At 53.0% G+C, this 20,046-nt stretch overlaps 2 protein-coding genes across 4 annotated transcripts in view; both read right to left on the bottom strand.

The window, feature by feature from the left end:
* Positions 1–1,707, bottom strand: part of OPA3 (outer mitochondrial membrane lipid metabolism regulator OPA3) — a 59,033-nt gene extending 57,326 nt beyond the window's left edge. Inside the window, exon 1 of one of the 2 annotated variants that reach the window (XM_033223697.1) lies at positions 441–1,707. In XM_033223697.1, the coding sequence (XP_033079588.1) occupies positions 441–582 (142 nt within the window). In that variant the 5' untranslated portion in view covers positions 583–1,707. The remainder of the gene's footprint in view (positions 1–440) is intronic. The other variant, XM_033223698.1, reaches the window with a different exon arrangement.
* A 5,470-nt stretch (positions 1,708–7,177) lies between these two features.
* GPR4 (G protein-coupled receptor 4) lies at positions 7,178–19,395 on the bottom strand. 2 transcript variants are annotated; one of them, XM_033223693.1, is made up of 2 exons: positions 19,046–19,395; positions 7,178–9,223 (listed from the first exon to the last, which is right to left on the bottom strand). In XM_033223693.1, the coding sequence occupies exon 2, from the start codon at positions 8,394–8,396 to the stop codon at positions 7,308–7,310; it is 1,089 nt and encodes a 362-aa protein (XP_033079584.1). In that variant the 5' UTR covers positions 8,397–9,223; positions 19,046–19,395; the 3' UTR covers positions 7,178–7,307. The 2 variants fall into 2 exon arrangements, with proteins under 2 accessions (XP_033079584.1, XP_033079585.1); XM_033223694.1 differs by lacking the exon at positions 19,046–19,395 and adding an exon at positions 16,309–16,696.
* Between the last annotated feature and the right edge of the window lie 651 nt (positions 19,396–20,046).

Consider the following 20,046-nt stretch of genomic DNA (forward strand, 5'->3'; position numbering starts at 1 on the left):
AAGCACCTCCCAGATCAGGGGAAACTGAGGCACAGGGTGCAACTTTTGAAACGAAGTTGCCCAAGGACGGCCGGGCAAAGGACCCCGTCAGGTTTCTCCTCAGCCCCTCCCCTAGTTCCTCTATCCTGGAAAGCTCCGTCCAAATTTCTCCCATCCCTCACACTATTGGCTTAACAGGACATCAGTCTCCAAGCGCTCTCTTCCTCTATTGGCTGGCATTTCCTACTCACGCGGCGGCGCCCTAGCCCGCCCCTTACGCCACGCCCCGCCCTCACTATTGGGCCACCCTCACGCCCCTCTATCAGGAACCCTCCCTATTGGCCACTGGACTTTGCCGGTTCGGGCTGTGATTGGTCGTAAACAGAAGTCCATCCCCTGAGCAACCACCTGAGGGGGTTGGAGAAAGGAAAAAGGTTGGAGGGAATTCGGGTCAGACTCACGTTGAGCCGGCGGGAGGCAGATATAGGTCTTGAAGAACTCGCTTCGGCGGGCGGCCTCCTTAATGCGGTTGGCAAGCGGCTTGCTGACCTGCCGGATGCCCAAGTATAGCAGCTTCGCCATAGGGAACGCGCCCACCACCATCTTGGCGGTCTCACAGGGCACGCGCAACCCGGCTGACTGGGCGGGGCGCCTCAACCTCTTCACTCCTCCCCCGCCCTCTCGTGGCCATGCGTGCGTCAGTACGTATGTACGTACGCTCGGGGGAAACTGCAGAGGCGCACCCTGACGTCACCCCGTCGACGCTGACGTATCGACGTCCTTTCGCTGAATATGCAAATATACACGGAAATGAGACGGGTCGGGGGGCGGTTCCGTTAACGGATGCTGGAAGGCGCGTGGATTCCCACGCCCGCCTTGGCCGACGTCACTGTGCTCCTTCGTGATGTCATGTAACGAGTTGGCGTCCCCACCCAAAGGAGGCTCTTAATTAGTCCTAATTAGTCCTATGAGCCCCAAATACACCGTCCTCTGCAAGCTAGGGCTCTCATTGGGTTTAAGAGGAAGCCACGTAGCCATACAGACCTTGGTTGGGATCCCAGCTCTGTCATTTCCTCGCTGTGAAATATTAGATGAGTAGCATAACCTCTCTGGACTTCAGTATTACCTTCTACCAAATGGGAATCCTAATAGCACTTGCCTCTTTGGGGTTGTTGTGAGGCTTCTGCGCTAATCTTGAGTGTAAAACAGTAGACCATGGGAAGTGGTTAGAATGGTGCCAGTCATATAGTTAAGCACTCAGTAAATAGCCCGTCTTACTATACAGGTAATGATTGCATTATTATTGCTAACTCCAGCGTGAGGGTGCATTTCGCCCCCAGAAGCAGCGAATACAACCCTTTCCCAAGTAACTGACAAAGAAACTGAGGCCCACAGCGGGGCAGGGGGTGGCAGAAGATTCCTGCAGAGGTTGATAGCCTAGCATCTTGGCTAATAAAACCATACCCGTTCTCAAGCAACCCAACTTCCTTCATTAGGAGGTAGAGTCCCCAGGGAGCTAGTTCAGAAATAAGTTTAAGGACATGTCCCAGACTGTCCTTTCTTACCCAGCAGGGAGTAAAATCATATAAACAATGTCAGGAAGGGGTTGAGAGAAATTCCTGGATGATGGAGTGCTGGTGGGTAATTGAGAGATTCTGGGAGGCAGAGGGACAGAAGAAAAACAGGAACAGAGGACTGGCCGCCATGGCTCAAGCCTGTAATCTCTGCATTTTGGGAGGCTGAGGAGGGTGGATCACCTGAGGTCAGGAGTTTGAGACCACCCTGGCCAACATGGTGAAATCCCATCTCTACTAAAAAAAAAAAAAAAAAAATTAGCCGGGCATGGTGGCAGGCACCTGTAATCCCAGGTACTCCGGAGGCTGAGGCAGGAGAATTGCTTGAACCTGGGAGGCAGAGGTTGCAGTGAGCGGAGATCATGCCACGGCACTCCAGTCTTGTTGGTGACAGAGTGAGACTCCATCTCAAAAAAAAAAAAAAAGAAAAGAAAAAGAAAGCAGGAACAGGGGAGTGGTGTGCAGGAGGAAACATACATGCAGGACACAGAATCAGGGGGCTCTGGACTTCCTTGGTATCCACTCTGACTCTCTCAGTTTCCTTTGTGAAGCTCCTGGCACTGAGGGACCTGCGTTTCCTCATCTGTAATGATGGTGCTGGTGTGTGTGAACCCTGATATTCTGAATTGCTAAGAATGCCACGATTCCATAAAAACAACCTTTCCCGGGGTCCCTTCCAGACTGAAGGTATGCAGGAACTTGGGACTACTTAAGGTTCATCATTCACTTGGGACCAGCCCCCTTCCCATTTTACAGACTGGTCAAGTGAGGCCAGAGGATGAAAAGGATTTGCCCACAGTTCCAGAGGAGATCAGGGTGGAGCTAAAATGGGGATTTATTGATTTTATTTTATTTTTTGAGATGGAGTCTCACTCTGCTGCCCAGGTTGGAGTGCAGTGGCATGATCTTGGCTCACTGCAAGCTCTGCCTCCTGGGTTCACGCCATTCGCCTGCCTCAGCCTCCCGAATAGCTGGGACTACAGGTACCCGCCACCAAGCCCGGCTAATTTTTTGCATTTTTAGTAGAGATGGAGTTTCACCATGTTAGCCAGGATGGTCTCGATCTCCTGATCTCCTGATTCACCCTCCTCGGACTCCCAGAGTGCTGGGATTACAAGCATGAGCCACCGCGCCCGGCCTTTTTTGTTTTCGTTTTTGAGATGGAGTCTGGCTCTGTTGCCCAGGCTAGAGTGAGGTGGCAGGATCTCAGCTCACTACAAGCTCCACCTCCCGGGTTCAAGTGATTCTCCTGCCTCAGCCTCTGGAGTAGTTGGGATTATAGGTTCGCACCACCATGCCTGGCTAATTTTTGTGTTTTCAGTATAGATGGGATTTTAACTTGTTGGACAGGCTAGTTTTTAACTCCTGATCTTACTCGATCCACCCGCCTCGGCCTCCCAAAGTGTTGGGATTACAGGCATGAGCCACCACGCCCAGCCTAGTGCTTAATTAATTTTATTGAATGAATGCAAATGAGCATTTGGAGGGAAGGAGTAGTGTGCAGGTTTTCATCTGATTCTTCAAAGAGACTGTGTTCAAACAGTTTCTGGGGCAGGCCATGGTGGCTCGCACCTGTAATCCTAGCACTATGGGAAGCCAACGCAAGAGGACTGCTTGCAGCCAGGAGTTTGAGACCAGCCTGGAGAACATAACGAGACCCCATCTCTACAAAAATATATATATATTTTTTTTTAATTAGTAGGGCATGGTGGTTTGCCTCTGTAGTCCCTGCTACTCAAGAGGCTGAGATGGAAGGATCGTTTGAGCCTGGGAGGTTGAAGCTGTGGTGAGCCATGAGCTCCACTGCACTCTAGCCTGGGCAACACAGCGAGACCCTGTCTCAAAAAAAAAAATTAAAATTTCTGTCCCCAAGCCGGGTGCAGTGGCTCACGCCTGTAATCCCAGCACTTTGGGAGGCCGAGGCGGGTGGATCACCTGAGGTCGGGAGTTTGAGACCAGTCTGGCCAACATGGAGAAACCCGGTCCCTACCAAAAATACAAAATTAGCAGAGTGTGGTGGTACATGTCTGTAATCCCAGCTACTCGAGAGTCTGAGGCAGGAGAATTGCTTGAACCCGGGAGGCGGAGGTTGCGGTGGGCCGAGATTGTGCCATTGCACTCCAGCCTGGGGGACAAGAGCGAAACTCGGTCTCAAAATATATATATATATTCTGGCCCCAACATCTCCATTCCAGTAGCTTTACGGCAGTGGGATAGGGTGGGAAGACTACTAGGCCTCCCAGATCCCAGGCCTCCCTCTCTTCTCTAGCCCTCCAGCACTCCAACACCAAAGCCTGGATTTCCCCCATCTCTGTGCTCCCTCCACCCCAGAAAAATCATTGAGTGCACTTTTTCCCCCTATCTCTCTCCTCCTTCTTTCTTTCTCTGAGAATGGTTCCCAGGAAAGTCTTCTGTGAACCTCTGTGGAGGGAGGGGAGGGCACGGGAGGGGGCAGGGTAGGAGAGTTGTGGGTGGATCGTCACACCTCAGGAGTCTGTTTACACACCTGTGAGGAGGAAAGGGAGAGGAGACCTTCTCTGAAGGTCGAGGCCTGTTCAGAGCTGGGTGCTTCTTCCTGCTCTCCAGCCTAGTTACGGAACAGTGGCCATTCCTGGTGACCCCTGAGACCAGGGGAGGGAGGGCAGCCTTGGCCACCCTGGGGCGTGGGAATACAAGCAGAGATGGGGAGGGGAGAGGGAGCCCAAGTTGGCTCCAGCGCTGACTCACCAGCCATGCGACCTTGGACTGGTTGCCTGGCCTCTCTGGTGACCGCCCTAGACTAGGGCCTGGGATCCTTCCTGGAAGATTTTTCTGCTCAGACCCCCTAGTCACCCTTTTCCCGGAATGGGAGAGGTAGTCGTGTTCCATAATCCCGCTGGCCCCTGTGCTTCCTCCATTACAGGAATCCTTCAAAATAAATCCAAGGCTGGGCATGGTGGCTGAAGCCTGTAATCTCAGCACTTTGAGAGGCTGAGGTAGGAGGATCACTTGAGGCCAGGATTTCAAGACCAGCCTGGCCAACATGGCAAAACCCCGTCTCTACTAAAAATACAAAAATTAGCCGGGTGTGGTGGTGCGCACCTGTAATCCCAGCTACTCAGGAAGCTGAGGCACAAGAGTTGCCTGATCCCAGGAGGCAGAGGTTGCAGTGAGCCGAGATCCTGACACTGCACTCCAGCCTGGGTGACAGAGTGAGATTCTGTCTCAAAAAAAATAAATAAACGAACAAAAATAAAACTCCAAAAGCTGATCACTGCTCCTTGTTAAATCCACCTGGCCCAACTGACAGCACATCCCTCTTGGACTCCTGCAGTCACCTCCTCACTGAACTCCCGGCTTCTCTCCTTGTCTCCCATATTCCTTTTTCATTTTGAGACAGGGTTTTGCTCTGTCGCCCAGGCTGGAGTGCAGTGGTGCAATCACTGCTCATCGCAGCCTCCACCTCCTGACTCAAGTGATCCTCCCATCCCAGCCTCCCAAGTAGCTGGGACTATAGACGCACACCACCATGCCTGGCTAATTTTTAAATTTTTTGTAGAAACTGGGTCTCCCTGTGTTGCCCAGGCTGGTCCCAAACTCCTGGCCTCAAGCAATCCTCCTGCCTCAGCCTCCCAAAGTGCTGGGATTACAAGCTTGAGCCACCATGCCCAGCCAACCTCCCATAGTCTACTCCCTACTCAACAGCCCATGGGATACTGTTAATACTTAAGTCAAATCACCTTCATCCTCTACTGAGAACCCCCTCATAGCTCCCATTTATCTCAGATTAAAAGGCAGAGTCCTCACTGGGACTTACATGGCCCTACACGACCTGCTGTCCCCTCTCCTGTCTCATTTCTCCTTTCCTGTTGTCCTCCCCACCTCTGCTGCAGCCACACTGCCATACCTGCTATCTTTCAAATTCAGACAGTCTATTATTATTTGAGCTGGAGTTTTGCTCTTGTCGCTTAGGCTGGGGTACAGGGGCACAATCTCAGCTCACTGCAACCTCTGCCTTCTGGGTTCAAGCAATTCTCCTGCCTCAGCCTCCTGAGTAGCTGGGATTACAGGCACCCACCACCATGCTCAGCTAATTTTTTTTTTTTTTTGTATTTTAGTAGAGACAGGGTTTCACTATGTTGACCAGCTGGTCTCAAACTCCTGACCTCAGGTAATCCGCCGGCCTTGGCCTCCCAAAGTGCTGGGATTATAGGTGTAAGCCACCATGCCCGGCCGAAAATTCAGACACTCTCCAACCCCAGGGCCCTTGCACCTGCAGTTCCCTCTGCCTGAAATGCTCTTCCCACGACAGCCACAGGGCTGAGTGCCGCACATCCTTCAAGTCTTGGCTGGAAAGCCACTGCAACAAGCCCTCCTCTGCCCTCCTTATTTAGATCAGACTCCAAGTCATCCTCTATCCCCTCAACTGGCCTTACACAGAAAAATGTCCCCTTCACATTTAGCAATTCCAAACATTACATATTTTTTATTTACTTGTGTATGGCGAGCCCTGTGAAGGCAAGGCCAGGCTGCCTCAGTCATTGCTGTATCCCAGCCCCACCCAGCACAGTGCGCTACATAAACCTCTGTTGAATGAATGAATAAATACGTAGCCGGGCGCAGTGACTCACGCTTGTAATCCCAGCACTTTGGGAGGCCGAGGCAGGTGGATCATGACGTCAGGAGATCGAGACCATCCTGGCTAACATGGTGAAACCACGTTTCTACTAAAAATACAAAAAAATTAGCTGGGCATGGTGGCGGGCACCTGTAGTCCCAGCTACTCAGGAGGCTGAGGCAGGAGAATGGTGTGAACCTGGGAGGCGGTGCTTGCAGTGAGCTGAGATCGCACCACTGCACTCCAGCCTGGGCGACAGAGCGAGACTCCATCTCAAAAAATAAGATAAAATAAAATAAAATAAATACCCTTTCCTCTTGTCCCAAACCTTCTTCCCAAACCTTCCTGCATCACTCCTCCAGGCATTCTGCTCTGATTGCCCTTCACTTGAGTTCTGACATTCTCCCTCTTCATCCTCAGTCCTGACTTGGAGATCGCTGTTTATCCAGAAACTGAGAATTGCTGTCTTACGTTCTCTCCCCTGTATGACCAGGGGCTTTACAAACATAATGACTCTATATCCGCTGTGTTTCTCCTTCCACTTTCTCCCGGAGTCACAGACTTTTATCCACTTGTTGGAAAGAAAAAATCTAACCTTCTCTATTTGTCTTTATTTTCTGGAAACCAAATGTTTGACTTAATTTATCTGGCCAGACATGGTGGCTCACATCTCTACTCCGAGCACTTTGGAAGGCCAAGGCAGGAGGATCTCTTGAGCCCAGGAGTTCAAGATCAGCCTGGGAAACATAGTGAGACTCAGTCTCTACAAAAAGTACAAAAATTAGCCAGGCATGGTGGCGCACATTTGTGGTCCCAGCTACTTGGGAGGCTGATGTGGATCTCTGGAGCCCAGGAGGTGGAAGCTGCAGTGAGCCACGATTGCACTACTGCACTCCAACCTGGGCAACACAGCGAGACCCTGTCTCTAAAAAAAATATTTACTCATCTCCTCCTCCAGGAGGCCTTCCACAACTGCCAAACTGTGATGGCATCTGGGAGCACAAAGGTTGACCAGCGACACACCAACCTCACTCTTCCTAAGTTCTTGTATTCTTATATTAACACAGCCCTTTTTCCATACAATTTGCATACACCAGACCAGGAGAGAAGGGACTGGGATGAGAGGGGAAAACTGGGGGTTCTGTGCCACGCAGGGTTCACTGTGCTGGTGGCAGCATCTTCAGCTGCACCTGGTCCCCCTGGGAGGGCGGAGTGGCCGCCCAGCCGCCAGTCATGGCCTTGGCTGTGCTGTTCCTCTTGGAGGTGAGTGGGGTCTCCAGGGTGAGTGAGGCGTTGGCCATCTCCTGGGGCTTGTCGCTGGCCAGAAAGCGGAGCAGGTTGTGCAGAGCCTTGGCGACGTCGCTGCGGGCACCCTCGTTGACCAGACAGTAGAGGATGGGGTCCGCCACACAGTTGAGGCTGGTGAAAGCCAGTGAGCTGTGGTATGCAGAAAAGACACGCTCCTCAAAGCCGCAGTCCCAGGGGCGGCCCAGGTAGATGGCGCTGCGGGACAGCAAGAGCACGTGATAGGGCGCAAAGCAGACCAGCACAATGGCGATGAGGCTGAGGGCCAGCCGCTTGATCTTGGCCTTCTCCTGGCGCTCGGTGGACACGCTGCCTCGCACTGCACGCAGGATGCCCCGGTACGACAGCAGCATGAGCGCCCACGGGAAGAGGAAACCCACGAAGACCCGATAGAGGTTCATCCAGGCCACCCAGCCCTCCATGGGGAACTTCTCAAAGCAGAAGGTGTGATTGTAGCGGTCTCGGAAGAGCTCGTCATGGAACAGGGGCGCCGAGTTGGCGCCCAGCTCGGTGGCCCAGACCACGGAGCTCACGGCCACGGCGGTCTTGACGCGGCGCAGGCGGGTGAAGCGGAGTGGGTGGGCCACGGCCAGGTAGCGGTCCACCGAGATGCAGCACAGGAAGGCGATGCTGATGTAGATGTTGGTGTAGAAGATGAACCCGAAGAGCTTGCAGGACCCGGGGCCGTGGATCCAGTTGTCATGGTGCAGGAAGTAGTCGACCCACAGCGGCAGGGTGCAGATGTACAGCAGGTCGGCGATGCTGAGGTTCATCAGGTAGACGCCCAGCTCGTTGCGCTGTTGCACCTGGCGGTAGGCCGCCCACAGAGCCAGGCAGTTGGTGGGCAGCCCCACGCCGATGACGAAGATGTAGAGGGATGGCGGAAAGAGGTGGTCCACAAGTGAGTCCACGTGGCAGCCCTCCCACGTGTGGTTGCCCATGGTGGGCACTTCGGCTTCTGGGGCGCTTCCCCTGGCCCACGGGGGCTGTGGGGCCACGGGGAGCGGGAGGCCATGGGGCCCCCGAGCCCCTTCCTTGGAGGCTCAGGGGAACATGGTGGGATGTAGTCTACAGGGAAGAGTTGAGGTTGGGTAGGCTGGGCTGGGCTGGGAAGGGCAGAGCTTGAGAGGGAAAAGTTGGAGGAGGGATGGAATTATGACAGGAAGGAAGTCTGGAGGATGATGAGATTACTAAAGTGGTTTGTCAAGGAGGTTATGTATAGAGTTAATCGGTGTCAATGAGGGAGTATAGGGGTGACACAAAAATTGGTCTTGGGGAGTGTTTATGGAGGGGATGAAAGCATTGCTGGGCAACAGTGAGAAGGAGATGTTTGCAGGGCAGTTAGGAAGTATGTGTAGCCATACTGAAGTAATAATGGCGGGGGTATGTTCTAGAAGACACAGGAAATACATGAGACAGTGTTGAGATAGGACACAGGGCAGTTAGGGAGTGTCGAAAAGTCCAGGCAATGCGAGTGGGAGTGGTGGCATTTCCTAGGACCCCAGAAAGAAACAGAGACAAGGTCACTAGTAAGGAGAAGGTTCTGGAAAAGGAGGTGTCTGGCTCAGGGTGGACAAAGACAAAAGGCTCAGTCTGGGGACTGCAGGAAGGAGTCTTAGGAAACAGGAAGCAAGTGAGTAAGGTCTAGATCAGAGATGAGTTTGGGGACAGGGGAAATTTGAATGGGGGCAGGGGAGGGACTCCAGATTGGTCCTGGTGGGGGCTGAGAGATTGGGATGAAGTCAGTTCACCGCTGACTTTGCAGTGCCTGTTGGGAGAGAGGACAACAGTGAGGGAGTCACGGACACTCTGACCTTCTTCTCCCCACACTCCTCACCATAATTGCTGTGGACTGCAGAGAGTGGACACCCCAACAATGCCTACTTGAGCCCCACCCTAAGCAACCACTCTCTGAGAACACAGATTTGAGGTGTCAGGCATATTTTTCCCCTGATGGATGTTAGAATACTCAACTCAGGCCAGGCACAGTGGCTCACGCCTGTAATCTCAACACTTTGAGAGGCTGAGGTGGGAGGATCGCTTGAGCCTAGGAGTTCAAGACCAGCCTGGGCAACACAGTGAGACCCAGTCTCTACAAAAAGGAAAAATAAAAATATTAGCCAGACGTGGTGGTGCTTACCTGTAGTCTCAGCTACTGGGGAGGCTGAGGTAGGAGGATCACTTGATCCCAGGGGATTCAGGCTGCAGTGAGCTATAGTCGTACCACTGCACTCCAGCTTGGGCAACAGAATGAGACCCTGTCTCAAAAAAAAAAAAAAAAAAAAGGTTGGGTGCAGTGGCTCACACCTGTAATCCCAGCACTTTGGGAGGCTGAGGCGGGTGGATCACGAGGTCAGGAGTTCAAGACCAGCCTGGCCAACATGGTGAAACCCTGTCTCCACTAAAAATACAAAAGTTAGCCAGGTGTGGTTGTGTGTGCCTGTAATCCCAGCTACTCAGGAGGCTGAGGCAGAAGAACTGCTTGAAACCAAAAGGCGGAGGTTGCAGTGAGCCGAGATCATGCCACTGCACTCCAGCCTGGGCAAAAGAGTGAAACTCTGTCAAAAAAAAAAAAAGAAAGAAAAAAAGAAAAAGAAAGAAAGAAAGAGAGGCCAGGCGCGGTGGCTCAAGCCTGTAATCCCAGCACTTTGGGAGGCTGAGACGGGCGGATCACGAGGTCAGGAGATCGAGACCATCCTGGCTAACACGGTGAAACCCCGTCTCTACTAAAAAAATACAAAAAACTAGCTGGGCGAGGTGGCAGGCGCCTGTAGTCCCAGCTACTCTGGAGGCTGAGGCAGGAGAATGGCGGGAACCCGGGAGGCGGAGCTTGCAGTGAGCTGAGATCCGGCCACTGCACTCCAGCCCCGGCGATAGAGCGAGACTCCATCTCAAAAAAAAAAAAAAGAAAAAGAAAGAGATTTCAGATTTTAGCACTTTCTTGCAGAAGCCCTGTAAAACTGGCACAGGTATCACATCATGCTTCAGGAAATGCCAGACTAGTCTGACTCTATCATGTCACAGACAGAGAGAAGGGGTCCAGAGAGGCTAAGTCACCTCCCTAAGGATGCACAGCATGGAAGCAATAGGACCAGGGCTGGGGCCAGCCTCCCACTCCTTACCCAGGAATCCCATTCTTGTCAACAAGGATAATAACAGCAAACGTCAATCGAGCCCTACTACATAGCAGATCCCATTCCAGGCATTTTTACGCATATTATTTCTTTTTATTTATTTATTTTTTGAGACAGGGTCTTGCTCTTTTGTCCAGACTAGAATGCAATAGCATGATCACAGCTCACAGCAGCCTCGACTTTCTGGGCTCCCAGTGATCCTCCTGCCTCAGCCTCCCAAGTAGCTGGGAACACAGGCATGCACCACCATAGTATAGATGGAGGTCTTCCTGTGTTGCCCAGGCAGGCCTCGAACTCCTGAGCTCAAGAGACCCTCCCCTGTAATCCCAGCACTTTGGGAGGCCGAGGCGAGTGGATCATGAGGTCAAGAGATCGAAACCATCCTGGCCAAAATGGTGAAACCCCCATCTCTACTAAAAATACAAAAATTAGCTAAACATGGTGGCACGCACCTGTAGTCCCAGCTACTTGGTAGGCTGAGGCAGAAGAATCATTTGAGCCTGGGGGAGGTGGAGGTTGCAGTGAACCGAGATCACACCATTGCACTCCAGCCTGGGTGACAGAGTCAGACTCCATCTCAAAAAAAAAAAAAAAATGAAAAGAGAGATCCTCCCACCTTGGCCTCCCAAAGTGCTAGGATTACAGCAGTGAGCCACCATGCCTGGCCGATTTATGGATATTACTTCACTGAAATTTTCAGGACTCCTATGAGGAAAGTAGTTGTTCTTCCTCTTTGACAAACTGAGGCACAGAGCTGTTCCGAGACCTGTCCAAGGTCCTGATGTCTAGAGTGCGGCCATTGCCGCTCTCAGTCCTCGTCTCCAGCCTGTGCTTCAGTTTCCACCCCAGAATAACTGGACTAGCCAGATACAGTGGCTCATGTCTGTAATCCCAGCACTTTGGGAGGCCAAGGCAGGAGGATCGCCTGAGGTCAGGAGTTCGAGACCAGCCTGGCCAACATAGTGAAACCCTGTCTCTACTAAAAATACAAAAACTAGCTGGGTGTGGTGGCACGTGCTTGTAATCCCAGCTACTTGGGACGCTGAGGTGAGAGGATTGCTTGAGCCCAGGAGGTAGAGGTTGCAGTGAGCTAGCACCACTGCACTCCAGCCTGGGAGACAAGAGACTCCATCTCAAAAAAAAAAAGAAGGCCTGGCACGGTGGCTCACACTTGTAATCCCAGCCCTTTGGGAGGCCAAGGCAGGCAGATTACCTGAGGTCGGGAGTTCAGGACCAGCCTGAGCAACATGGAAACATGGAGAAGCCTTGTCTCTACTAAAAATACAGAATTAGCCAGGTGTGGTGGCGCATGCCTGTAATCCCAGCTACTTGGGAGGCGGAGGTGGGAGAATTGCTTGAACCTGGGAGGCGGAGGTTGCAGTGTGCTGAGATGGTGCCATTGCACTGCAGCCTGGGCAACAAGAGCGAACTCCATCTCACAAAAAAAAAAAAAAAGAATAACTGGACAGAAAAGGGTCCTGGGCTGCCAGTGGGGACTGGGAACCAAAGCTGCAGAAGAGTAAGGGAAAGGGGAGAGTCAGGAGTTGCTGGGAACAGTCAAGGTCAGGGAGCCTGGGGAAGCCCTGGGGTTAGCGCCAGCAGTCTCCTCCCTCAGGGACCACTCCCTTCACTGTCTCTGCCCTTCCACCCCCCAATTTTCCTGAGTGAGAACCTTGAGCCTGCCACCCACTTTGTTCTGGGAAGATCTGCACACACAGGGTAAAGGATATTCATGGACCAAGCCCCTGTCATCAACCCCAGAGAGAAGCGGAGCTAAGTCCAGAGTCACAGGCAGCTTCAGGAGCCATTCCATCCAGGGGTCATTTGATTTAGTTATTTTGGATGTGAAGTCTGTTTTTTTTTTTTTTTCCAACAAGATCTTAACCAGAAACCAATCTAAAACAGTGAAAAGGGTGAGCTGCTAGCTGCTCTGGTGAAACGAGGTGGGGGGGAGTGGCCACCTCTGAAGAATCCCCAGGATGCACTTTTAAAACATTTTTTTTTTTTTTTTTTGAGATGGAGTCTCGCTCAGCTGCCCAGGCTGGAGTGCAGTGGTGCGATCTCGGCTCACTGAAAGCTCTGCCTCCTGGGTTCACGCCATTCTCCTGCCTCAGCCTCCTGAGTAGCTGGGATTACAGGCGCCCGCCACCATGCCTGGCTAATTTTTTGTATTTTTAGTAGAGACGGGATTTCACCTTGTTAGCCAGGATGGTCTCGATCTCCTGACCTCGTGATCCACCCGCCTCGGCCTCCCAAAGTGCTGGGATTACAGGCGTGAGCCACCACACCTGGCCTTAAAACATTTTTAAAGTGGAGTTTAAGGTGAAGTCTATTGACAGATGAGGAAACCGAGCACCACAGAGGGGAAGGAAGGAGGTCCATGGGAGCCTCCCAGATGCCAGAGCATCTTTCCATGGCAAAGTCCTCTCGGCTCCACCTCCCCAGTGCTTCCTGAATCTGTGTGTGTCTCTCTCAAACACCTGCCACTGTCCACTCTGTGTCAGTGTCAGCGCCATCGCTCGCTGGGATCATTGCAGTAGCATTACCTTGCTTTTCTGGGCTGCTACCCTGACTTCCTTCAAATCACTTCCCATATGGCAGCCAGAAAGATCTTTTCTTTTTTTTTTTTTGAGACGAAGTTTTGCTCTTGTCACCCAGGCTGGAGTGCAATGGCCTGATCTTGGCTCACCGCAACCTCTGCCTCCCGGGTTCAGGTGATTTTCCTGCCCCTTCCTCCAGAGTAGGTGGGATTACAGGCATGAGCCACCACGCTGAGCTAATTTTGTATTTTTAGTACAGACAGGGTTTCTCCATGTTGGTCAGGCTGGTCTCCAACTCCCAACTCAGGTAATCCACCCGTGTTGGCCTCCCAAAGTGCTGGGATTACAGGTGTGAGCCACTGTGCCCAGCCAAGATCTTTCTAACATGAAAATCAGCTCTTTCTTTCTTTTTCTTTTTTTTTTTTTGAGACAGGGTCTCACTCTGTCATGCAGTGTTGCAATCTTCACTCATTGCAGTCTTGACTTCATGAGCTCAAGTGGTCCTCCTACCTCAGGCTCCTAAGTAGCTGGGGCTACAGGTGTGTGCCACCACACCTGGCAAATTTTTCTATTTTTTATAGAGATGGGGTTTCCCCATGTTGCCCAAGCCAGTCTACAACTCCTGGGCTCAAATGATCTTCCTGCCTTGCTGGGATTACAGGCATGAGCCACCGCACCTGGCCTAGTTCTTGTTACTTCCCTGCTTGAAACCCTCCAGTGGCTTCTAAATGGACTTGGGGTAAAATCTAGACTCCTCATCTGGAGTCACAAGGCTCTGTCTGACCTGCTGGGGCAGCCTAGCCATCTCACCCACCTCTCCTTCCTGCCTCAGCAGGCTCAAGGCCACTGACCTTCTTTCCAGCCTCAAACCTTTGCACATTTACCATACTCTCCATCTGGAATGCTTTTTTTTTTGGAAACAGAGTCTTCCTCTGTTGCCCAGGCTGGAACGCAGTGGCACCATCTCGGCTCACTGCAACCTCTGCCACCTGAGTTCAAGTGATTCTCCTGCCTTGGCCTCTTGAGTAGCTGGGATTACAGGTGTGCACCACCATGCCCAGCTAATTTTTGTGTTTTTAGTAGAGATGGGGTTTTACCATGTTAGCCAGGCTGGTCTCGAACTCCTGGCCTCAAGTGATCCACCCACCTTGGCCTCTCAAAGTGCTAGGATTATAGATGTGAGCCACTCCTCTTTCTTCAGATAGCCTGAGTAGCTCCGTTCCCTCCTTCACTTCCTTGGGAGTGCCTCTCCACTCAGTCCCCGAATCTCCCCTGCCCCAGGACCCTCTCCTCACATCACCTTGTGTCTTGTTTGTGTCTGACTGTCTAGAATATGTATTCCAGGAGGGCAGAGACTCTGTGTGTCTTGTTGACTGTTGTATCCCTAGCACCCAGGACAGGCCCAGCATACAGTAGGTGCTCAATAAATTACCAAGGTCATGGTCAGGGAGCACGGAGCCATTTGCCAATGGCAGAAACCATTCCAGAAGCTTTGTAGAGGCCAGAGGCAGGGAGTAAAAACATATTCTCTGCCCATGAGGCTGCCCCACCCCACCCCAGGCTCAAACAAGGGCATGGGGAGGAGGGGGAAGGGAGGGGGAGGAGTCAGTTCCCAGGGGAAGAGGTGGACAGGGGAGAGTTAGAAAGGGCAGGATCTATCCGCTTCTTAATTGACTTTGAAAGGTCAGGGCTGAGTCCTGCTCAGTAATTCCTGCCCCCTGTGGGGTCCTCAGCGGCTGAGCTGCCTCCCTTGCCTCAGACTCCTGGACAGAAGCTTGTGGATCCTGTGGAGATGGAATGGGTGGGGGCGTACTCTGGGCTGGAACAGTGCGATCCAGTCCCTCCCTTCCATTAGAAACCTGCCACCCAGACCAAGTCACTCAAAATATCTCCCTCCCGTCTCCTCTGCCCTCTGTCTCCCCATCTCTCTGCCCCTAGTCTCTCCCTTCCTCCTGTGACATTTAGAGAATTACGTCTCTAGGAGCCTCAGTTTCCCCTTCTGTAAAAGGGGGCACAGCCTTTATACTCATCACATGACAGACTGGAACGTCCTTGCAAGAATGTGATATCAGCTCCATAACGTGCAGGATTTGAACAATCATTATTCCCCCGGGACTAGGGGGTTGAGACAAGAAATGAACCAGTTCTTCATGGCAGGAGGCACCCACCGAGGGCTAGAAGTCCCCTTTGCCCTACTTTCTGTCAACCCTCAGGGCTCTGCTGACCTAACTGGGGGACCATGGCAGGAAACATTTCCGCCAGCCAGCGGAGGAAATACACTTCCCATTGCTAATTTCCTCGAGGGGGAACCGGTCTAGCTCTCACCACTCCTTCCTCCCACCCCTCCTCCCCAACCTGCTGGCATCTTGGGGACGGTGGACATGGGGGGAGGGGTGCCCAGACAGCCCTCTCTTCTTCCCCACGTGAGATCTGCCCAACGTGGAAACCCCAAAAGTCAACATGGAACGTCAGACTCTTAGAATGCCACAGTGCAGCCGACGTATATGTGACAGCTGGGGGTGCGAGGCTATTTTTGACCCCTTCCTGGTACAGATGGGGAAACCAAGGCCCGCGGTAGCAAGGCAGTTGTCTAAGTCACTTGATGTCTCAAGACTGGGCACACCTCCTGTCGCTCTTAACTAAACAGCTTCCCTTCCACTGAGGTTTTTCTCTTCATTCTCTGAACTTCTGTAATTTTTCTCAAGTCTTTCCGAGCATCTCTGGCCCCTCTGAGAACCTACTGGAAGGTATGACCTTCTCCCCACAAAGAAAGCAAGCGACCTTCCATCACCTGCTCCCCATAACCCCGTTCCCCTTCCAGGACCCTCTCTGGTTCTAAGTTCTGCCCCTTACTTAGGCTCTGTTGAGGGGGTGAACCCCCAAACCCCACAGTCCACAAGAAGCTCCCCTTGTCTGTCCCACAGGCCCCCACTTCTTGGGTCCCTGCTGGCCCCTTCCAGAGGGTTGGGGGGAAGAGAAATATACCCAAGAGTGGAGCGATAGTGGGACAGGAAAGACTAGGAAGACCCAGCCCCCTGCCCCACTTTAGCAGCCTCGGCGGCTGCATCCTGACAGCCACCCCAAAACCCAGCAAAGCTGAAAAACTTGGAGGATTTCCAGGACAAGAGGGAGAAGTGCTACAGCCCCCGACATCCCCCAGCACCCCTCAGCTCACTCACCGGCCTTGTCCCCGATGCCACCAGGGCTATCTCACCTCCCCCTTTTCCTCCTCTGTGGGCTCCTGCTCCCCCGCCTTCCCCCAGCAGCCCCAGGGGACCAGCCAGCTCCGGTCTGCTCATTAGGGACGAAATGTGATCACCGGTCCTCGCTCCCCACCTGGTGCCCTGGCGGCCGGTGGAAACCAGGGGGCAATCGGGCCACCCTAACCGCCCCACTGCACCTCAGTATCCCCGTTTCAACCGAGGGGGTCTCTGTGTCCCCCACGCCCACACTGCTCATTAGGGACACCAGTCCTTAGACTGTCTCGCTGACGTTCTAAGTCCCTACGGTTCTGCAATCTTCAGGTTCTATCCTTAGTTCACTTCGCAGTTGAATGTTCTATTATAACATTCTAGAGCGTTACTCTTCTTTCATTCTATTTATTACATCGTGGCTTTGTAAGTACCTACCCTAAGTTTCCAATATTCTAGGAGTGTCACATTCCAAGATTTGAAAGTTCTATTGTTAGAACATGTTATGATTTTTTTAAGCATTCTATGACTTTCATAATCTATTATTAAACCGTCAGTGATTTTTATCTTTCCCCAGCAAACAGGAATACGTATTTCCCTTTTCTCTTTTACAGAAATGGGAACGTACACTAAATACGGTGAGCCCCACTTCCGTTCCTTTCCCCCCTTCTCTCGCCTGCTTTTGAACATTCCAGCAGCCTAATTTCTAAGATTGTGCAGAATTCTAAGAAACTATGGATTCACAGAGGAAAGAGAGGGGCGTGTTAGTCACCACCTCCACCTGACTCCTAAATTCTCACCACCTGGGGGTGACATGAGATATCCAGGCCGCCTCTCTACCCTTTCCCTAGTGGGCCTAGCCTCAGCCCTCCCCGCTCACACCAGCTGAGTTATTATTTGTCTAGACACAAACCAAATTATAGGCCCTGTCCCCGAGGGAACGGTGGGCTCCAGGCGGAGGGTCAGGAGACTGAAGCTGGAGTTAATCCCAGTTCCCCTCCACCTCCCTCCTTCTCTTCCCGAAACTCCACCCCTTCCACCCAAACCAACTCTTGCCCCTCTCCCTCCCCACCACCATGGTTTTAGAAATATTTTCTCTCCTCTGCTTCTAAAACCCTCCCTTCTGGATTCCAGCCATTTCCACTCACCCTGGCATCTCTCTCTCCTCATTGAGAAGACCTCTTTCCCCAAATTAATCCAGCTTAGCGGTAGGAGAAGCAGCCAGCTCTCCAGATTTGGGCTTTGGTTGAAAACTGGGGTCCCAACCCTCTAGCCTGGCACTGACTCACTGTGGGGACTTCTGCTGTTGGGCCTCAGTTTCTCCATCTATAAAATGGGGGCAGGGGGAGTTGGCCTAGGTGGCTCTGCAAACCCTTTCCAACTCTCAGCTGCCATCACTGAAATGTACCAAGATTTCAACACTCCTCTTTTTGGATTGAAGGACTCCAGTATCCCCAGGACCTTTGATTGGAAGGATCTGGAATTTCCAGGCCTCCCCTCTGATCCTTCTTCCATCTGAGCCCTTCCATTAAAAGATATTCATGTTCAAGGTTCTTGATCATATGATTCCCAGGGTTCCAGGGGCCCCCATGGGTCTCTCATCCTCTTCAGCTGGGATTCCCCCAGAAAAGAAAACCTCCTCATCCTCACCCCAAACCTGAAGTCAAGTTCATCTACAGAGACAGATCTAGGGGCGGGTGCCCCCTTGGTGGGTTCAGGAGGAGGGGGGCTGATGATGGGCTCTGGAGGGGGCACTGGCGAGTGTGGCCCCATCTTCTCCACTTCTGCCCCAAACAAATTCCCCAATGCACATCTAGCCTGAGTGCGCACACACACATCCCACAACCGATGCCTCCCAGACATTCTAGAGTTGTTCCTCAGCCTAGTTTGGGAGGAGGGGTTGTCCAGTTCCAGGGGGGAGAGTGAGGCGGAAGCAGGAAAGAGTTAAGGGTGACCCAGCCAAATCCTGGAAGAGAGGAAGTAGGGGAGGAAGCTCACCCCCCAGCCAGGAATTCCTGAAATTGGCGGGCGGGGTGGGTGCGACTTCAGGGGCAGTGGGGTGGCTCCGGGAAGAGGGCGCTGGGGTCATGGTGTCACTTAGAGTCCTCCTGCCCCAGGTCACAAGCCTCCTGCCCTCTACCCGACTCCCAAGCAGCTTCCCAGTCCAGAGGAAAGTTCCGGGATGCGGAGGATTTGGAAGGAGAGAAGACAGAGCAGAAGGTGCCAAAACAGGGTTATAAGAGATGGAGAGACAGAGACAGGGCAATAGAGAGAGAGATGGAGAGACATGAAGGGAGAGAGCAAAGAGATACACAGAGACGGGGAGAGATGGAGATGGAGGCAAAGACATCCACAGAGGTCCCACAACAGATGGGGGAGAGGCAGAGGCAGGGGCAGAGGGAGGTGGGACCCAGAAACAGAGAGACAGAGACAGACAGAGACAGACGGAGACTGGAGAGGCAGAGATCAAGAAACTGACAGAGACATCCAGAGACACAGAAAGAAAGACACGTCCAGAGGCAGAGGGACCACAGACACAGAGACATCAGACGGGAGTTGGAGACAGACGCAGAGCCAGGGAGAGCAACAGAGGGGGCGGGCACCGAGACGGCGCGGGAGACTGAGGCAGCCCCCGAAGGGGCGGGGAGGAGCGGTCCCGCCGCGAACAGGGCAACCTAGTGAGACCTCGCAGCATCGCGGGGGCCGAGGAGGGCCCGGCACTTACCTGCGCGCGGCGACTGGACGGGGCGGGCCGTGGCACCTCTCTCGGCTGCGTCCGGGTCTCCGGTCTGAACGACGGCGCGGGGACCCAGCGGATGCCCCCGCGGGGCAGAACAGCGGCTACTCCTCCCGGCCCCCGGGCCTGAGCCGTCAGCCGAGGCCCCGCCCCGGCCAGGCCCGCCCCCATTAACCCCACCACTGCCGCTGCCCCTTAACCCCTTTCAGACTTCACCCCATTCAACGCCTCCAGCCCCCGGTGAGGCTCATCTGCTGCTGGAACACCCCCTAGTCCTTCCAAGTCCCCAGCTGTAAGGTCTCCTCTCTCGAACCACACACCCCCAACTTTATCAGGCCCTCAGCTATGGGAAGAGGAGGCCCCCGCTACTGACCTTCCCTGAGTTGAGCCGTTTCCTCCCTTAGAGACCCCAGGCCTCAGTCATTCATCTTCTGGCCATTAACCTGCTGCATCTTCCACCGCTAGGAGGGGGAGAATAAAGGGTTCTGTTAGGTCCCCAACTCCAAAGTCAGGGCCACCCCTAGAAGGAGCTCTAGGGTTGCACTTCCAGCCTGCCTCTTGGTCAGACCTCAGGCTAGTGACATCTCTGTGCCCCAGTTTCCTCTTTGAATCAAGGTGGTCACTCATGGTGCCTGCTTGCTGCCTTCCTTCTTTTCTTTTCTTTGCTTTTCTTTTTTCTTTCTTTTCTTTCTTTCGAGAAGGAGTCATGCTGTGTTGCCCAGACTGGAGTGCAGTGGCACAATCTTGGCTCACTGCAATCTCCATCTCCCAGGTTCAAGCAATTCTCCTGCCTTGGCCTCCCGAGTAGCTGGGATTACAGGCGTGCACCACCATGCCCAGCTAATTTTTGTATTTTTAATAGAGATGGGGTTTCACCATGCTGGCCAGGTTGGTCTCAAACTCCTAAGCTCAAGCTATCTGCCCACCTCAGCCTCCAAAAAGTGTTGGGATTACAGGTGTGAGCCACCGTGCCCGACGTCTTTTTTTCT

This window comes from Trachypithecus francoisi, unplaced genomic scaffold (assembly GCF_009764315.1).
Source record: "Trachypithecus francoisi isolate TF-2019V2 unplaced genomic scaffold, Tfra_2.0 Lachesis_group12, whole genome shotgun sequence".
NCBI classification, from domain to species: domain Eukaryota; kingdom Metazoa; phylum Chordata; class Mammalia; order Primates; family Cercopithecidae; genus Trachypithecus; species Trachypithecus francoisi.